This window comes from Microcaecilia unicolor, chromosome 11, assembly GCF_901765095.1.
Source record: "Microcaecilia unicolor chromosome 11, aMicUni1.1, whole genome shotgun sequence".
NCBI lineage: Eukaryota > Metazoa > Chordata > Amphibia > Gymnophiona > Siphonopidae > Microcaecilia > Microcaecilia unicolor.
In genome coordinates, this window is record NC_044041.1 from 75,525,889 (window position 1) to 75,546,009 (window position 20,121).

Genomic DNA, 20,121 nt, shown 5'->3' on the forward strand with positions numbered 1-20,121 from the left:
GTAGCAGTTTATGGACTTGTCCTTTAGGAAACCGGCCAACCCCTTTTAAAACTCTGCCAAGCTAACCTGAGTATAATGTGTACAGCGCTGCGTATGTCTAGTAGCGCTCTAGAAATGATTAGTAGTAGTAGTAGAAACATAAGATTTGTGCTACATTCGATTAACACAGCACAAATCTTTTTTTTATTTTTAATTGAAATTATAGAATATTACATCCATAGAATCCACAAAGAAAATGCAGGAATTTCACATTTAAAAATAACAGCATTCGCTGAAGGCTCCTTTTACCGTGCTGAGGTATAAGGTGTCCTGCGGTAGCATCGGCGCGTTGATTTGCTGCAGCCGAGGCCCCGGTAACCGCAGCGGGTAAAAAGCCAAAAAGAGGGGAGGGGCTCCTGCGCTAAATTGGTGGTTAAAAAAATTTCCAGTTGCGCCAGAAATGGCGTGCACACTGGGGTTGGTATTTACCACCTGTGTTAGGCCGGCGGTAGTGCCAGATTGGCACGCGACAAAGCGGCGGCAGTGCTACTTCTGCTTTGTAAAAGGGCCCCTAAAATAAATAGGCATCAAGCCCACATTTAGGGATACAGCCAGGAGCAAAAATCCAGAAAGACATAGAAAAGGCCTGGAAAATAATTAATCAAACTCATTAAATAGCCAACCCAACAAACCCACAAATCTTATGCTCTGTGGCCTGGTGGGTAATCATCCTCATTTCAAGTAGGACGCATGCAGGAGGTTTTTATAAGGATTTGGGTGACGTATAGTTTGTTAATTTTAATTGTTAACAGTCTGTATTTAATGGTGTGTATGTTTGATTTAGAAGCCTGCTATTTGTAACTTAGGCAATGGGTATTTTTCATATTGTTCAGTTCTACTAAATGTGATTCTTACATGTTTTTCATGTCTACTTTGCCTTGAGCTGTCTCTGTTAAAAGCAAATAAAAAATGGAAGCAAAGACAAACAGTTTAACTGTATTCGATGGCAGAGACACTGGCAGGAAATGTGTCAGGGAAATGCCACAGCTCCAAGGAATCAATTCAAATCTCAGGTCCCTGGGTTTGACCTCTAAGATGCAGATTTTGAAGTGACACCTGGATGCTGTTTAGCAATAATAATCTGACCCTACACTCTCCCCTCATATTTACTCAGCTGGCTTTCTGGCCTCTGCTGGGAAGAGTGGTTTTCATCTGCCTATTTTCAAGATGAGTCTTTGTGAACTGGACATATCACACAATGTTCTGGCATGACAAATATCAGGAAATGATAAGATCCCACTCCACAGAAATGGGTACAACAGGCTGGAGCGTTCACAGTGGTTAGCACTGCTACTGGGAATTCAGATTTATCCAGGCTCTGTCCCTCAGTCACCTGCATGGGTTTATGAAAACATCTAATCAAATCTGATCTAATATAGGGCTTTTATAGACCTCTTAATCCCAGAGGAGGTTCTGAGCATTTTACAATTAAGAAGCCAATACATTCAAATGGGAATTACAGATTAAGAGGTAGCATCATAAAAACATTCAGTAATCTCCATTTATCAAATATTTTTGGAAAGATAGGTTTTTAGATGTTTTCAAAATAAGGCATAGGAAGATAAGGATTTAAAATGCATGAGAATTCCAGAGGTCACTTGAAAGGAAAAAGACCCATCCCAAGTTCTTTTAGAGCTAATGCCTTTAAATATAGGAATCTCAGTAGACTGTGGTCAAATAATTGAGATCTGCTAGATTGAGGAATTCCAATTAAATCAACTAATGAAGCTTTATTAGCAAAGCCACTCCTCTATCAAATTTCCTCATCTCAAGTATCATTTTACCGCAGTGTTTTGTATTAACTGAAGTTTCTTCTGAAGCTTGGTTGATATTCCACTATGTAACGAGTTGCAATAGTTCAATTGGGGAAGAATTAACAATTGAACCAGAAGAGCAAAATGATCTTTTAGAAAATAAGATTTTGCCATCCTAACAATGTTTAAAACCTGGGGATTCCTAAAAATAATCGTCCTCAAGAAAGACTCATTTGTAGAAAGCTGAACTTAGGTGTTTATGTTAAATTTCTGTGTTTATTTCAAAGGGTACAAAAATTTGCTATTTATTGGTGTTTTTGTGGCAGAGGTACCATTGCTGGGTATTTTTTCTGGTTGAATCTAATATGCATATTTGTGCAGCTGAGGTGCCGTCAGTGTGGAAAAAGCACAAAACTGAGTGGAGGATCGGAGGCAGGCAAGGGAGGGATGAGTGGGTATGAGGGAAAGTAGGGGTTCTCCAGTGAGTATTTATCCAACAAACACTTTTTCCGCATCAATTAAAGCCTAAAGCCAGAAGCCCTACTCATACTTATAGACAGGAAGTGGCAGGTAGCTGCATACTACTGACAGGAAGCAGCAGATCTAGCTTGACATTATGGATAGTGCATAGACAACACTTCTAATGTTAACTGACTGCAACCAGCTAATCAAACTGGTTCATTAATGAAAGGAAACAACTGTGAGTGTCACAAAACTTGCATACGTCTTGGACAATCTGACAGAGGAAAGCTGGTGATTGAGCTACCGTCTCCTCATCCTTGCCTTGGAGCTCTCTAGCATAACAGTAGACATCATAGCGTTCCTCAGGCTGCCGTTCTCCATAGGTTCTGACTCCAGGAAGGCTATTTCTGTCTCCATAGCAACCTGGCCTTGGCAACTTGATGGGATATCTGTCATAAAAATATAGAAATAAAAACCAAGTAAAGGATGGCCACATAATTAGGTAATGATTTCAGTTGACATTGACTTCTACACCAGATACCACAACTGGATTACATACATAGGAAAGGTCTAGATTCCAGAGATGTTTGAAACACAATAAAGCTTGTGTAACCCTTGGTACTGGTAATATTTGTTCCAGAAGGCGATAATGGTGTAGCTAGGTGTGTAGGTAGGAAAACAAATGTTAAGCATGACAGTCACTGGACAAAACTTTGTCCATGACAAGGACTGCTTATGGTGCATGGCTTCCCTGTTGGGATCTTCCACTTGCACACTCACAGATTGACTTTGGGTGGCATGGCATGGCATTTCACATGGCTTGATACTCAGGACAGTTGCCCTGCTTAGCTACCCCTTGTGGGAGAGTGTTTAGTCTGTTTACAACAACTTACAGGATGGAATCAGCTCAGCTGATCCCATTCACTTGTTGTGGGAAGTAGATCCAGGGAGGCACTTCGTGGTACCACTATTATAAGAAAGCCATCACTGACAGCTACTGTAGAGTCCTGGGATTAGGGTTACCATATGGCTCCAGAAAAAGGAGGATACATTGATCCAGTCTGAAAGCAATGGAAGCAAAACCCAGACTGGCTCAATCTGTCCCCCTTTTTCTGGAGCCATATGGTAACCCTTCCCGGGATAGTATTGTGAGGTGTAAAGTACACACTCAGTGGTTGAGAAATTCAGGTTTAAAGGGTCAATACAATAAACCAATGCTAAAATTGTGTAGTAATTTTTAAAGATTGTCTTGAACTCCTGAACTAGAGACCTTCTGCCTTGGAGCCCATGAGTCAGAGGCATCTGCCCCAGAGCCCCAAAGCCTGAAGGACTCTTACTTAAGACCAAAGATACTCCAAGCTCCCAACCACCTATCAAACACCAACTTAAGTCACACACTCAGTAACCCATCCTCCAAACCTCAGATCTCTACAGGACCCATATACTAGGCTTTCCTATAGAATGACTGCTCCTTTCTGCCCCACTGGTCATTTAAATTGGTGTTGCTTTAGTTCAAGCCTTCCAGTCATTCTAGAGGACAGGTAAAGTATTTGGAGTCTTGTAGGATGCCTGGACTGAGGGTGTTATAATGGGAAAGGTTAGTGCGTAGGTGGGGTAAATTAGTAGGGGTTGGATTAGTTAGTTGCTGGGGAGTGGGTTTGTGAGTGGTGGGGTTAAATTTGGACCCAACCATGCAGTGAAAGATACAAAAACACCTTCCTGGGCCTTCTATCTATTTCTCCCTGCCCTCCAAGGACCCCTTCCTCTGAGCTACTTGCCCATTCACAGGGTCTGTAAAGACCCATCAGGGGGAATGAGAACCTCCTAGTCACTCCTGAAGCAGTAATACAAACAGTGCTGATGTCATTTTGTTGTATCACAGATGTTCAAAATAGTGCCATCTTCAGATCAGCAAAACACAAGCAACAGAGCAGAAGTGAATGGGGATCACTGTTGCCCCATTTAAAACCCCATCTGTGGTAAGAAGAAGTTGCAGGGGTTGTGGGATGAGAGGCAATTCATTTTCACCAGCTTGGTGGGTGGGGAAGAGGGGCCTAGTGGACAAGGAGGCTTTTTCAGTTTGGCAGTGGTTTCTTTTCAAAAAGAAACATGAAAAACCCCTCACAAAATTCTGTCCATTACTATTTTATGTTGTTTTCAAACCAAAAGGAAACAAAATAAGCAAATCAAAATTCAATGAAATTACATCCATACACTGAAGGGCTATTCCAGGCCTCCAGCCTCTTAGTAAATAAGTATTTCCCATCTTTTCACTGAATTCCCCCCACCCGCCACTCCAGTTCATGACCCCATGTTTGTGAATTTCCTTTTTCTTCCTCCTTGTACTTTACTGAAGTCTTTTCAAACATTTGAAGGTTTCTATGAGACACCCCCCTTGCCTTTCCTTTGTTAGTAAACCTTGTTGAACACATGATATAGAATAGAGTGTACTGGTTAGATACAGCTACAGAACCAAAGGGGCACCGCTCTAATGACTTAGCAATCATCCTATAGACAGATTTTGTCCTTTCAGTAAAGCTGCAAATGCCAATCTCTTCATTTTGAGTTCACTCCTGGGAAAGCTGCACTGAAGGCTGTGGAATGGTGGTTTTGTCAGTTAGGTGGAGTTGTTACCCCTGAATTACAGGTTAAGGTTTAGTAAAGCTCTCTTAGTGGGGTAAATTTCAGGGAGAACATGAAGAGAAGATGAGCTTTTTTTTTTTTTTGCAGTTTATAAAATACATCATTCCACTAATTCTATATATAGTGCTCAGAATTGCACACGCAAATGTGGGCATGCAACCAAATTGTGCATGCGATTTAATTGCTTAGGGCCCCTTTTACTAAGGTGTGCTAAAAGGAACCCTGCGCTAGCAGCAGTACGAGTTTTAGCCGCATGCAGAGTCCCTTTCTACTGCAGTGGGCAAAAAGGTGGAAAAAAAGAAATGGCCGTGCAGCAAGATCATACTTGCAGCACAGTCATTTATCGGGAGAGCACTTACTGCCACCCATTAAGGTAGCAGGAAGGTCTCCTGCGCTAACCCAGTGGTAACTGGGCAGCGCAGGGCACTGCCCATTTACTGCTGGTAACCCCCTGTGGTGATAATTATTGAAAAATTATGGTAGTGCTGGAAATGACACACACTGGGGATAAAACTACCAATGGCACCCATGTTGAGCTGGCGGTAGTTCCGGGTAGCCACGTGGCAACCCTTTAGTAAAAAGGTCCCTTAATGAGCCAATTTGCACTGATAATTGGGTGCTAACAATTATTGATGCTATTTGGCAGTAATTGGAATTTACGTGCACATCTTTACAGTATTAGGAATTATCCTCGACAAACATCAGTCTCTAGAAAATCAAGTCTCAGTAGTCACTTCAAAGAGCTTCAGAACCCTATGGAAACTGAGAAGAATCAGAGATTATTTTCTGAGACAATCATTTCAGCTACTAGTACAAACGCTGATAATGTCTCAACTAGATTACTGCAATTCAGCATATATAGGGTGCAGAAAAAACACTCTAAAATCACTTCAGACTATTCAAAACACGGCGCCAAGTCGAAATATGAAAGAGTAAACTCCATTACTCACAAAGCTACACTGGCTACCAATCAAGGCCATACTATTTTTCAAAGCTAGCACATTTATTTTCAAAATACTGTTTGGCATGTCTCCTGATTACATGCTAGAACTCATCGAACAATCATCAAGAAATGCAAGCCCGGGAACCAGAAGCTACTTACTGCTTCACCTACCCAACTGCAGAAACTTAATCTACAAATCCATCTATATGGCTGGATTTAGCTATCTGGGTTCAAATGGTGGAACTCAATTCCCAAAGTCATAAGAAGCATCACAAACTACCTCCAATTCAGAAAAGAACTAAAAACATACCTGATCAAGAAATGGTATTGTAATGGAAGTGAATTTTAAAAACTGTTTTTCATCTCTGTCTTGACCGACCAGTGCACTCGGGGTCTGTATTGTTGATTAGAAGTAATTCTGTTTGTTTAACTTTGATTGTGTGAAAATAAGTTGGAATGCAGAAGATATTATCACCAAAAACCGGGGACGACCATCTCTAAGGTCGACCTAAATTTCATGATTTGTGCGTCCCCGACCATATTGTCGAAACGAAAGATGGACGTCCATCTTGTTTCAATAATACTGGTTGCCCCGCCCCTTTACGGGGCCATCCTTAGAGATGGGCGCCCTTAGAGATGGGCAGCACCATTCGATTATCCCCCTCTCTGTCACCTACGAACCTTAATGCAATATAACTCTGTATTTCTCATTCCGGAAATGGCGATCGCCATTACAGAACAATGTAAGCCACATTGAGCCTGTAAATAGGTGGGAAAATGTGGGATACAAATGCAATAAATAAATAAGACACAGCTCTAATTAATTTGGTATGTGAAGAAGAGTATGGTGCTTGCTTCCCAGCTCCAGCCTGGCCACCTGGAGTTGGGGAGCATGCGACCACATTCCCACAGTATGGCTTGTTTACCTAAACAGAGAAGCATTCTGTAACTTTCCTCAGCTCTGAACATGAGCTCTAAGCCTAATAAAAAGGGGGGGCTTGTTGCAGCAGAGTGGGGGCTCATTTGTGAGTGGATGCACTGTGTACAGGATCTGTTCCTGGTCTAAAAGCTCCTGGCTTTCGCTGTAATGGGCCCCCCCAGCCTGGGTGATATAAGGACCAATGATGTTGTATGTATTATTGCTTCTTTTCCTGGTCTAAGAACTCTTAGCATTGCTTAGATGTAGAGACCAGTGATGTAATGATTTATTTTTTTTAATTTTTGTTACATTTGTACGCCACACTTTCCCACTCATGGCAGGCTCAATGCAGCTTACATGGGGCAATGGAGGGTTAAGTGACTTGCCCAGAGTCACAAGGAGCCGCCTGTGCCTGAAGTGGGAATCAAACTCAGTTCCTCAGTTCCCCAGGACCAAAGTCCACCACCCTAACCACTAGGCCACTCCTCCACTATAGATAGGTATTGTCTCCTTTCAGTTAGATGATTTAACCATTGTATATACCTTAATCATTGTAGAATTTTCATTTATCTAATACGAATCCAAAAGAATCCACAGTTATTACTGAGTAGTCTGTGTCAGTGAGACAGGCTGTAAATCCATAGCAGTACAGGTATGACTAATCAGACAAATTACTGGTGTCAACGTTACTCTGCAAATGTAATGTCTGACCTCATAGACCTGCTGACCAGAAACTCAATCAGATCATCACGTTCTTTTTTGAGTCTCCGCCACCCCAGTTGCAAAGGACTCAAATACAAATCAGTTCATGGATCCAGCTTTTCATATATAAGTACTCAACTCTGGAATGCACTCCCAAAGGCCGTGAAAACTATGTATGACCACCTCAACTTCCGGAAATCACTAAAGATTTTCCTGTTTGAAAGGGCATATCCTAATGATCCAACTTAAATACCTGAATCCAACAACTCAAATTGACCCAAATGTGACATGAACTTAATGAACTTTACATAACCTTACTCTCTATGTTTCCTAATTTCTCTGTACATATTTATTTCATTTAGCAACATCACTCTGTATTTGTTTTCTTAACTGAGGAGGCTTTGCCTCACGGTGCTATGTAAGCCACATTAAGCCTGCAAATAGGTGGGAAAATGTGGGGTACAAATGTAACAAATAAATAAATAATGCTTTTATTCACTATCTCTTCTAATTTCAATATGTAAGCCACATTGCACCGAAATTTGTTTTTGGATAACTGTGGGATACAAGAATGAATAAATAAAATAAATAAATAAAATAAATAGTCGCTATTTTATAAAGATGCGTGCGTAAAGTTTTCCATGCGGATCCAAAAAGGGGTGTGTGGCCATGGGAGGGACATGAGAGAAAACAGAAAGCAGACACTGGAAGTCCAAACAGTTCCTTTATTCTTACAGACCCAACGTGGCCATATTTCGCCAATTAAGGCTGCATCGGGGGTATTAATATAAAACAGAGTTTTGAAGCTGCTGTTCCATTTCTGTGAAGGAACCACTGCTGAAGTCATCTTGGATGATCAGTTGTGCTATCCAGGCTAAGCCTTCTTTTGTCCCTAGCTAGCTGTTTTATATTACTACCCCTGATGCAGCTTTAATTGGCGAAACGTGGCCACGTCGGGTCTGTAAGAATAAAGGAACTGTTTGGACCTCCAGTGTCTGCTTTCTGTTTTTCTTGTGTTGCTGCTAGACACTCAGCTATTCCATGGGAGGGACATGGGCAGGTCAGGGGCATTTCTAGGATTTGTGTGCAGTGTTACAGAATTCAGGGGATCTGCACCTAATTTAGGAAATGGGGATTTACATCAGGATCCAGTTAGTATAAATCCTCATGTCCAAAACTGGGCTTAACTGAGTCCTGTATATCTATCTATCTATCTATCTATCTATCTATCTATCTATCTATCTATCTATCTATCTATCTATCTATCTATCTATATCTATTATATATATATATATATATATACATATAACACACACACACTTTGCAGAGTTACTGTGTGCATGTGAGAGAGAGCTTGGAGATAAATACTGACAGTTTCTTTTTAAGTTGTTGTAATGTAGTAAATACATTCACCGCCGTCCATCTCAATTGTTTCCCTGTCGGACTAGCTCCCAGAAAAATGACAAAGACCGATGAGCCTACAGACAGATGAGACAGGAAACTGGTCTTTCTTCTCCTTTTTGAGGCAGGGATCACTTGGTGCATGAAATGAAGTGTGTATCGGACAATACTGCACATCCCCCACTGAGCTTTTTCCTGGGGAGGGGGGATATGGGAGTCTGACAGATAGGAAACCATCTCCTGAGATGTGTGTCTTTTCTTTATTTGATGAGGAGAAAGAAGCACCAGGAATTGCTCAAGCCAGGAGAAGACTGGGAGAGACAGAGGCAAATGTCTTACTATCTTATATCATCAAAGAATAAATCTGCTCCTAATAAACATCGCAAACCATTGCACAATTGAGATCATAAGCAATAATTCAAGGGTAGCCAAAGAGAAGAACCTGCCCAAAATAAAAAGGTCAGAAAGCCCCTTCATGCTCCCCCCCCCCCCCCCCACCATTATTATGGTGCATCTGTACCTGACAGTGTGGTCAGAGAGCCACCCTGCATCACAGTTGTCGAAGCCATCTTCAAAGGCCACCTGAAGCTGCTGAGGGGATGCAATAACAGCACCATTGTCCTGGCATGCCTGCTTGGCTTCTTGGAAGGTCAGTGCATATCGGTCACTGGAAGCACGGTAGTGGAACACCAGACCTAAGGGGAAAAAAAGCAAAATAAGCTACATCAGGGGGTGGGGGTGGGGGCGCATGATAACCTGGCTGCCTCATACTCACAGTGGTTTTATTGCCAGGGTCTCACATAAAATCAGGGTAATGTTAAGGTAGAGGCAGGACCTCAGCAAAGTATAACCTAGTGAGTCACCCTTGCTTTGAAGAAAATAAAATGCCATCAATATCAGGTGATCTTCCAGGATCTTAAAAATTAAATCAGTCAATGATCTACCTGTCTGTGAATGTAAAGCACAAATTCCATATCATGCTCAGAAGCACATTTAACGAGGGTAACAAGACATTTCAAAGCTTCATACTGCAAATTTTCTTGTCTTTCTTGCTGTATGACAGGAAATATGACATAAGTTTACATTCACTGAATCCAATGTGTGCCAAGACAGACTTACACAGTGATAGTCCCCTCTCTGAGGAGAGGCCTGGATAAACTGCCCCCCTTGCGCTCAGTAAAGAAAAGGACAGTGGCTAGAGTGAAGGGGATAAAGACTTTGTTTCCAGGAATATAATAGTTCACGTAAACGTTGTAATATGCGGTGAGTGAGCATGGGTTTATCGTTATTTCCTAAATCTGATATTTATCACTGGTGTACTCATTTCCCGCACAGAGAGTCAAAGTTTCCTGTTTATACTCCTGGATTTATTTGCGCCTAATGCCCCTTGAAAAGGAACTTCTGAAACAGGAATCTTTGTGGGACATTTTACTACGGTGGAGAATTACAGATAAGTGGTCATCTCTGCTGATCTTGAATTTCTTGTGATGCTGTTTTGGGGACTTATTGCAGTGGGGAGTCACATACTATTTGCGTTGTTTTTGAATTATATTGTGGACTGTAGTACAATTTGGGATTGAGACTATAAATTATAAGTTGTTATATTATTGCACATTCATCACGTAATCAAGGGGGAATGGTGATGTATACTACGGTCCTTTGAGCCATTTACCAGCTAGGTTCATTGAAAAACTAGCTCTGTTGCAGGTGCAGCCTATACTGAATCCTTCCTTGTTCCACAAAAAGAATAGTTTTTTTTTAATTTTTTGAGTTTGTTCTAAATTGATTGCATTATGGCTCTGTTTTTTCATATTTGTTCTCTATCTTTACCTCTCCATTGTGTTTTTTTTCCTGTTTTGAATTATTTCAGAGTGTAATACTACAAATGTGGGGTCATCTCTCCTCCAAAGCACCCAGGCTTTCCCAAGTTACAGGTACCCTTTAGCTGTGGCATTCGCATAAGGATGGGTCCTGCTCAGTGCCCTTTGTTTTCATAGAACAATTAATGTCCCTGTTTCCTGCAGCAAACAATGTAGCTGAATTAGTCAAGGAAAACGACCTGTGGACATACACTAGCCAATATTCAAAGCAAGTTAACTTGGCTGGGAATGGCTGCCAACCGATTAACTCGCTTATATGCAGCTATCCAGTCATTTACTACTACTACTACTACTTAACATTCCTAGAGCACTACTAGGGTTAGGCAGCTCTTTACAGTTTAACAAAGAAGGACAGTCCCTGCTCGAAGGAGCTTACAATCTAAAGGACAAAAAAGTGCAGTCAATCAAATTGGGGCAGTCTAGATTTCCTGGATAGAGGTACAATGGTTAGGTGCCGAAAGCGACATTGAAGAGGTGGGCTTTGAGCAAGGATTTGAAGATGGGTAGGGAGGGGGCTTGGCATATGGGCTCAGGGAGTTTATTCCAAGCATAGGGTGAGGCGAGGCAGAAAGGGCGGAGTCTGGAGTTGGCGGTGGTGAAGGGTACTAAGAGGAGGGATTTGTCCTGTGAGCGGAGGTTACGGGTAGGAGCGTAAGGGGAGATGAGGGTAGAGAGGTAGTGAGGGGCTGCAGATTGAGTGCATTTGTAGGTTAGTAGGAGAAGCTTGAACTGTATCCAGTCATTTAACCGGTTAGTAGCGGTTCAAATGACTGGCTAGCACTGAAGTGGAAGCCAGCTACATCAGGGGCATTTCAGGGGCAGAGTCCGATTAGCTTCCAATATTCAGAGCTAACTGGTCATGTTTAGTGCATAAATAGCTGTCCTATCTTTATGTGTTAGCCCATGGCTGGTTAAGTCTGAATATTAACTTAACTGGGCATGTGCTAGCTGGTTTAAAAAAAAAAAGCAGAAATTCAATTTTCGGTTTTAGCACCAGTGGCGGACAAGGAAAAGTCTGTCTGCTGCCGGCTGAATATCAGGGAATCTGGCCTACACTGAGAAAACGCCAGGCGAAAATTACATCTCTCCTCTTCCATCATATGAAAATGCCAAAAGAGAAAGTCTCCAGAGGTTATTAAACTGGCATACTTCCAATTCTTATAGTGGTGAGATCAAAGATACAAGTGCCAGGCAAGTCTGATTTCAAGCTGAATTTCAGAAATCCGGACACTTAAGGAAAAATTTTGTAGTGAAAGAGAAGCCCAGAATTTGCTCAGAAAGCAAGGTTAGGTCTAGGAAGAGAGAACATGATGTCAAAGGAGAGGTACAGACTGCTACCATTCCCCAACAGACACTTAATATCATTCTTTCCACTTTGAAAAAAGCTCCTGCAATTTCAGTATTAAAAGTCCTGTTGCTTTTTGAAGGGTGGGGGCTAGGCAGAGGTGAAGGGGTTGTCTTTAAGATGTGAGAACTAACAGAAAAAGCCTTCAAGCAAGATAAACTGGGAGGCTGCCAAAATCTGAAATAGGCACTTAAAAGTGCTTCTTTATGGGCTCATTGGCATTAGATATCTCCTGGTGTTCTAAATCCCAGGCTGAAATATAGACAGACATTGTAGAACTCTGTCTTTTTAATGAAGTTCTGTGAAATACTGCATAAGGACCTGGCAGAGTATACCACAGTTCACAAAGAGCAGTTGGGATGTTTCAAATTTCTTCTAGAGATGACAGCAGATTCCAGGAGTGACAGATTTGTAGTGATACTGTGACTTAAAAAACTGAGAGGCAGGTTTGAGGATATTTAAAAGTGCTACCCAATGAGGCCAGCAGAAGGCTTCATGTCACCAGAGAGATGCTGACCAATCTGTGGCCTTAGAAATACCAGAACCACAACTCTCTATAGCCAACAGGAGGACTGACTTTAGGCTGACCTTGGGGCCCTAGAACCACCTGGCATGCCTACAAGTTCCCTGTCCTGCTACCACAACTGAGTAATAGAACAGAAGAAAAGATTGGATCAATGCTCAGTCATTGCAGGAACAGAGACAGTAATCCAGTGGCGTAGCTATGGGTGGGCCTGGGTGGGCACAGACCCATCCATTCTTGGCTCAGGTCCACCAAAAGACTTCAGCAGCAGTCACCCCTTTCTACTGTCTCCTGGCCTCAGATCCAGCAACTCCCCCCTCCTCCAATCTATCATCATCTTCACTGGTGCAACAGTGATGCTCATCCGCTGCCTGTGTCGGCCACTCAGTCTTCCCTCTGCCATGTCCTGCCCTCACTGACATCACTTCCTGTTTCCTTTCTGGCAGGACACAACTGAGGAAAGCCTCCAAGGTCAGCGCAATGAGTGGATGTGTGTCGTTGCTGCACCAGTGAAGATGCTGAGGTAGACGGGGAAGGGCAGTGGGGGGCAAATGCTGGATCTGGGAGCAGGGGGAAAGAGAGAGAGAGAGATGCAGGACAAAGGGGGCCAAGGAGGTTTGGAAAGCCCATTCATCTTAACTGTGGACCCACCCAAAATGATAGGTCTGGCTATGCCACTGCTGTAATCATAGAACCCAAATCCATCACATGATGACTGCCCCCTTCTACAGTATATAATCTGCCTCTACTAACCCACAGAATAGAAAACCTGAGTCAAAATTGAACCCAGGTCCCATTCTATGCTACTGAGCATGGAGGTATTTTGAAAATAGTTCCAAGTAGTAAGGCATTAAGACACAAAGGAAGAAATGGTCAGATAACCCCCATTTCCATTCCCCATGAATATGCAAAATTCATCCACTTTCTCTTTGGACTGCAGATGGACGGCCTCAGGGTCACTCTAAGGGCATTATATGCCCCAGATGAACTTTCGGTCTCAATCCCAACCCCCACCCCGAGATTTTCATAATTGAACTCATCAATTTTAGTTATCCCAATCAACCACACCCATCCCAGAAAAATCCTGTCAAAATGCACAGATGGACATCAAACTTGAAATATTAAACTTTGACTTGCATTGGCCTTGATCTCATTGGCCTATATAAATTGGAACCTAGTTCTATACAAACTGTAGCAAATCTACTCCACTTGGTCCCTTTTTCTATGGACCAAGCTTCAAAAAGGTGCCCGAACTGACCAGATGACCACCGGAGGGAATGGGGGATGACCTCCCCTTACTCCCCCAGTGGTCACCAACCCCCTCCCAGCCAAAAAAAAATTAAAAAAACATTTTTTGCCAGCCTCTATGCCAGCCTCAAATTTCATACCCAGCTCCCTGACAGCAGTATGCAGGTCCCTGGAGCAGTATTTAGTGGATGCAGTGCACTTCAGGCAGGTGGACCCAGGCCCATCCCCCCCTACCTGTTACACTTGTGGTGGTAAATGTTGAGCCCTCCCAAAACCCACTGTACCCACATGTAGGTGCCCCCCTTCATCCCTAAGGGCTATGGTAGTGGTGTAGAGTTGTGGGGAGTGGGTTTTGGGAGGGGTTTAGGGGGCTCAATACACAAGGTAAGGGAGCTATGCACCTGGGGGCAATTTTTGAAGTCCACTGCAGTGCCCCCTAGGGTGGCTGGTTGGTGTCCTGGCATGTCATGGGGACCAGTGCACTACAAATGCTGGCTTCTCCCACGACCAAAAGGCTTGCATTTCACCGGGTTTGAGATGGCCGGGCCCGGTTTCCGTTATGGCCAAAAACTGAAGCCGGCCATCTCTAAACCTGGCGATCTCAACATTTGACCTAAATGTTGAGATTTAGCCGGCCCCAACCATATTATCGAAAGAAAAGATGGTCAGCCATCTTTCTCGATAATACTGTTGGCTCCGCCCCTTTGTGGAGCTGGCCCCGAAGATAGCCGGCCATATAGATGGCTGGCGCCGTTCGATTATGCCCCTCTATGTAAGCCGCATTGAACCTGCTATGTGTGGGAAAGCGCGGGGCACAAATGTAATAAATAAATATATCTATATCTATCTATCTATCTATCTATCTATCTATCTATCTATCTATCTATCTATCTATATATATATATATAATCAAAATGGCTATTTGAAAATTATCCACAGGGAGAGTGGGCAGGAGTATACACTAAGAGTTCTTTTGAGTTTGTCTGGCTGTCAGGACCTATTGTCTTGCTTTGAATGCAGCTGCTCTTTGCTGCTTCCTAGAAACTGATGCCCTAGGTGACTACCTAGTTCACTGCATGGTTAAGCTGCCCTTGGGTGGCCTTTTTGCTTCATTTCTGTAGGTATATTGCTGTTTGCGCATATTTGGAGCTTGGAACTCATTGGGGAAAACATTTTCAACATTAATCAAAATAGTGAAAGAGAGGTCCGGACGCCCAAGCAGTGTGCTAACCTGGAACAGCAGTAACATAATGAAGATGCCAGCTGGAAAGGTGGTAAGTATGAAAAGAGGGCATAATTGCTAAAGATGGATTTCTCTCTGCTGGCCTGTCATGCAGCAATGCCAAAAGAACAGGAATTTTTCACTTTTTTTTATAACTTTCCAACAGCTGAAGATGTAGCTGCATGTGGGGCTTGGTTTGTCAATGCCCCTGGAGAGATCTGACACTTCAAGTTCAGCAGCTCTGTAGTACCAGACAGCAGAGCAAGGAACATAAATTAAAAATATGAAAAAACACAGGAGACCTACGAACAGGCTGAGGAATCAGCAAATAACAGTTAGCCAGGGAGAGGAAGGATAGAGAGAAAATATAGCCTGACCCAGTAAGCCACAATAGTGCAATACACTGCCATATGAAGGGACCTGGGTTTAGTTCATGGCTTGGTCTTTCACCTTTCCCCACTACTGGTTCGATCAGGGTTGGGGCTGCGGTACTATTCCCAAGCATGTTCTGAGAGCTCCCCAGCCAACCAGGTTTTTAGGATATCCATGATGAATATTCATGAGAGAGATTTGCATGCAGGGTTTGGGTTATCTCTGACTGTCCTCTGGGGGAATTGCAGGCTAAGGAACGAGACCATACAAGATAGTTATTTAAAAATACCCCAAACTTATGTTGACCTGATTAGGAAAATTATTATTTCTGTACCAAATAAACAGAGGTGTAGGGTCAACGTAGAATGCATGGCAAGGTCTCAAGTGCCACCTCTTACTAGCTGGCTTCTTCTTTTCTGTATCTCTGAGTTCCCCCCCTAGTCAACTCATTGCTCTTACCTGCAACTTCCAAGGGCACCATGTCTTGCTCATCATCAATGCCCACCACCACCTCACAGTGGTAGATGCCTGAGTCACTGTAGCGCACGGCCATGATCTCCAGTGTGGCATTATACCGGTCCTGAGAGTAACTGGGGAGTGACACCCGGCCCTCGTAGCCCCGTGCCACCTTCAGAACGTTGTCCTTGGCCACCAGGATAGGCACCTTCTCCTTCTGTTGTGACTGTGGTTTGATCTGGATTTTGCTCCACTTGATACGAGGAAGATCTGGGGAGCCATTTTGCCTCCTGGAGGAAGAAGGGTGTAGAACGAACAGGCAAGGCAGTGCCACTTTTTCTGCCAGAGCAGCCCGCACTGGCTCATGCTCCACTTTGTTGATACGCACTGACTTAGCAGTGTCTTCTAGACCTGTCAGAAGACAGAAAATGGGAGAAAGTTCTGAACCAAGCAAAAGAAAAAGAGGAAATGATACATCTCTATTTTTCCCCTGTGCTTTTTTAATGTTTGAAGATATTGGTACCATTTGAAAACAGAGAAGAATTTCCTATACATCCAGGGTAGAGAAGCACATTCCCTGTGGCAGACAAATGTCTGTGTCTTTTTATTATACCCATCATCATTTCAGCAGAACAACCCAAGAGAACCAAATTAAAACCCTTTACTGCTTGCCCACACTTATATCTTAAGGTGATGTTTCTTTATTAAAATTCTGATTCAACTTTAAAGCAACAGAACTATTAAAAAAATACGTTCTTGTGTATTCACTCAGCAGTTAGAGGAAACAAAGCCATTCCAGTTCTTTGCTTTCCTTATTTTTATTTCTCTCTTGTTTTGAAATGTTTGGTGAGCTTCTGCTACTCAGCTGTGCCCTCTTTAAGTCACTGTACTGCTGTGCTAGTTGTGGTCAGGAGCATATGGTACCACCAGTCTGACACATCCAAAGCATGGGTACAAACAGAATAATGAGATCCAGGGGGAGTGAAGAAGAGCAAACGATTTTTAAAATGATTGAGTTTTCTCTGATTCTCCTAGTCCTAGAGGTGACAGGCTCTGTATCCCTGTGTCCATCCCCTGAGCCCTCCAGTCCTAGAGGTAACAGACTATAATATATCTCTCTATGCCCATCCTTTAAGCCCTCCAGTCTTAGAGGTGACAGGCTGTATATCCCTGTGCCCAGACCCTAAGCCCTCCAGTCCTAGGGGTGACAGACTCTGTACCCCTGTGCCCATCCCCTGAGCCCCCCAGTCCTAGAGGTAACAGACTCTGTACCCCTATGCCCATCCCCTGAGTCCTCCAGTCCTATAGATGAAAGACTCTTATCTCTGTGTTAATCCCGATTCATATATTCGGTTTTACCGATGCTACAGTCTCTGGAGTTTGTTTTTCTCTTATGAAGCTTTATCTACATTTAAATCAGCTTGAAGATACCAACTGCAAACTCCCCGTCCTTGTGTTCATCATGTCTCATCCACAGGCCATTTTGCTGGCAGCCCAAATGAATTGATTTTGCTGTTTTCAATTCTGCTTAATGGGCATCTGTTGGGGAATTATTACAGCTTTAAAATGTTTATTTTTATTGATTGCAGCTGCACTGCTATGATTACCTTTGTCCTGTGCCTGTAAATCTTGCATGCATGCCTGGAGATCATGGTTCTGTGGGATCTGCACTGTGAGAGTCCGGGCAGCAGCTTACCATATGGAGGTAGAAGGTTTACTTCCAGCGGGGTGTGGGTCCATCCCCCTCCCTCTCCTCTCCCTGCTTAGTTGTTGTTTAAGCAGAAGGCACATTGTCACAAACCCGAGGACAGTTGTTCTCTGTGACACGGGTATTCATGCAAAATAATTTAATTTATTGGAATTTCTAGACCAGCACGTACTCGAACTGGTTGCAACATCGAAACATAACTACAGCATTTAAATGAATTAACCACCACAGATAACTTTTTATCAGTGGTTTTGGTTGACAGCGGCTGTGTGTGTTGTGACAATACTATGTAGTTTTTCACATTGTGCCTACCACTTACTCCTTGATAATCTGTCCTCACACGGATTTTGGGACTTTCTGCTCTCTTGAATCTCTTTTTGCCATTCTCCTCATTCTTCTTGTGTGTCCTCTGGTGGATAAACATCTTCCACTATCAATCTGTGGCCCGAAGGATTCTGCCTCCGAACCTCGTCTCTTCTCTCCCTATTCATTCCCTTGGCTTTCAGTACCATCTTTATGCAGGTGACACCAGAAATTTCATGAAAAATCCAAGCCCAAATCACAGCCTGCTTGTCTGAAATTGCTGCCAGAGACACCCATCATCACATTAAGCTCAACCAGGGCAAAACAGAGCTTCCTATCTTTTCTCCAAAAGCACTACTCCTCTTCACCCTTACCTAGCTTCCTCCCAGTCCCCTCAGACTGTAACCTTGAGGTTCTGTGTCTCCTTTCCTGCACACATCCAAAGCAATGTAAAGAATGCCTTTATTTTTCTCTATAACATCACCAAACCTTCTTCGGGCTAAACATTCTAGCAAAACCCTTCTCCACTGTTCATCGTCTTCTACTTAGACTACTGCAACCTGCTCTTCACAGGTCTCCCACTGAATCATCTCTTTCCACTTGTCTGTTCAAAATTCAGCTGCGTGACTTATCTTCTACTGCTAAAACTTCTCTCCTAAAATCTCTAAATTGGTTCCTCATTTGCTTCTCCATATGGATCTGACTTCTCTTACCCACCTACAAACCACATTCATTCTGGAGCTCTGAACTATCTGCCCTCTTTCCCTGCACCCCTCCTTGTGAACTCTAGTCATTACATAGGTCACCCTTATCTCCACCGTCAGTTCCCAACTCTGTGCTTTCCACCTTGCTGCAACGGACACTTGGACCAGACTTCCTAAGCTGTGTCATGGTTCCTCTCTGGCCTTTTTCAAATCCACCAAAAAGAGAATGGGAAAATTTTAATTTATAAGCTAGAAGAGAAAGGTGAGTAAACTACATAATACTAAATTCCCATCTGTAGCACGAAAGCAAAACCACACAGCACTGCAAAATACTTTTCATTTAGTCTTTTTGAACAATTTTTCCCCCTATGTATACAAATATATATAGGGATGTGCTCATATGTTTCCAAAGGACAATCACAGACTCAAAGGTCTTCAAAGTTGTCCAGGCATATAATCATAGTACGATTCACAACTCTATTAATTTAAAGTGATGCCTCCAAGTGCCATACATAACATTTTCTGTGCAAATTTTTTTTTTATGGGCTCTCACTTAACTTAAAGAGTGAAAACAGGTCCCGACATGGTCCACGTTTCGCCGGAGCTGTTTCAAGACACCCGCTGACTGGTCTTTAAATCTTAAAGTGAAAAGCATCCTTGGCTGTTGTTGTTCTGGTTCTCAGGTATGCAGTGAAGGTGTATACAGTAAGCCTTTGCTCCTAAATGAAAAATATTTTGCAGTGCTGTGTGGTTTTGAATTTGTGCTACAGGTAGGAATTTAGCATTATGTGCTAAATTCCTACCTGTAGCACAAATTCAAAAATTGTTCAAATCCAGGCTGCCTGTAAATATTTACAACCTCCTCCCCCCACTCCTCCACTCCTCCTGATCACAGCCTTGGTGGTTTCAACAATGTTCTTAATAGATGAATTTCTCAAAGTCTTTTTGTCCTGTACATTAACTAGAATCACGATCTACAGAGCAGGAACCATTTCTGTGTATTTGTACAGCTCTATAGATGTGTAGCAGCGTTATGGAAAACTCGGCTCTCTAATGACGTTTTGATTTCAGATGCTGTGTGGAACATCTGAACTAAAGAAATGCCAAGGGTCTGGTGAGTACAATGAACTCCAGGGCTGAAAAAAAGGCTCCTGCTTGATGGTAGCAAACTGGATATCCCCAACCTGCCAAACCACTCTCAGGCACTGCAGAAAGTACAGAGATAGATGTAAGCAGCTGCAACCTTATAAGCTTAGCAGTACATGTGGCCTGAAGCTGCTGCTCACCCTGTGGTCACTCTTTAACTTATTAGACAGATAAATCACAAAACATGGCAAGCAAAGATCAGCACTTAGGGAACCACTTACAGACTCTTTCATGTTCCTTGTTACAGACATAGAAGCTAGGCTGCAGCTGCCGTCCTACAAGCTGGGTAACAAAACTTCCATCAGACAGCAAATTCTTTGGCTTACAAAAATAGGCACAATTTTATTGTTA

At 42.9% G+C, this 20,121-nt stretch overlaps 1 protein-coding gene across 1 annotated transcript in view; it reads right to left on the reverse strand.

The window, feature by feature from the left end:
* Nucleotides 1-20,121, reverse strand: part of NCAN (neurocan) — a 143,296-nt gene that overhangs the window by 89,668 nt on the left and 33,507 nt on the right. Inside the window, exons 3-5 of the mRNA XM_030219917.1 lie at nt 15,913-16,320; nt 9,384-9,558; nt 2,577-2,704 (exon numbers count right to left, since the gene is read on the reverse strand). Of these exons, the coding sequence (XP_030075777.1) occupies nt 2,577-2,704; nt 9,384-9,558; nt 15,913-16,320 (711 nt within the window). The remainder of the gene's footprint in view (nt 1-2,576; nt 2,705-9,383; nt 9,559-15,912; nt 16,321-20,121) is intronic.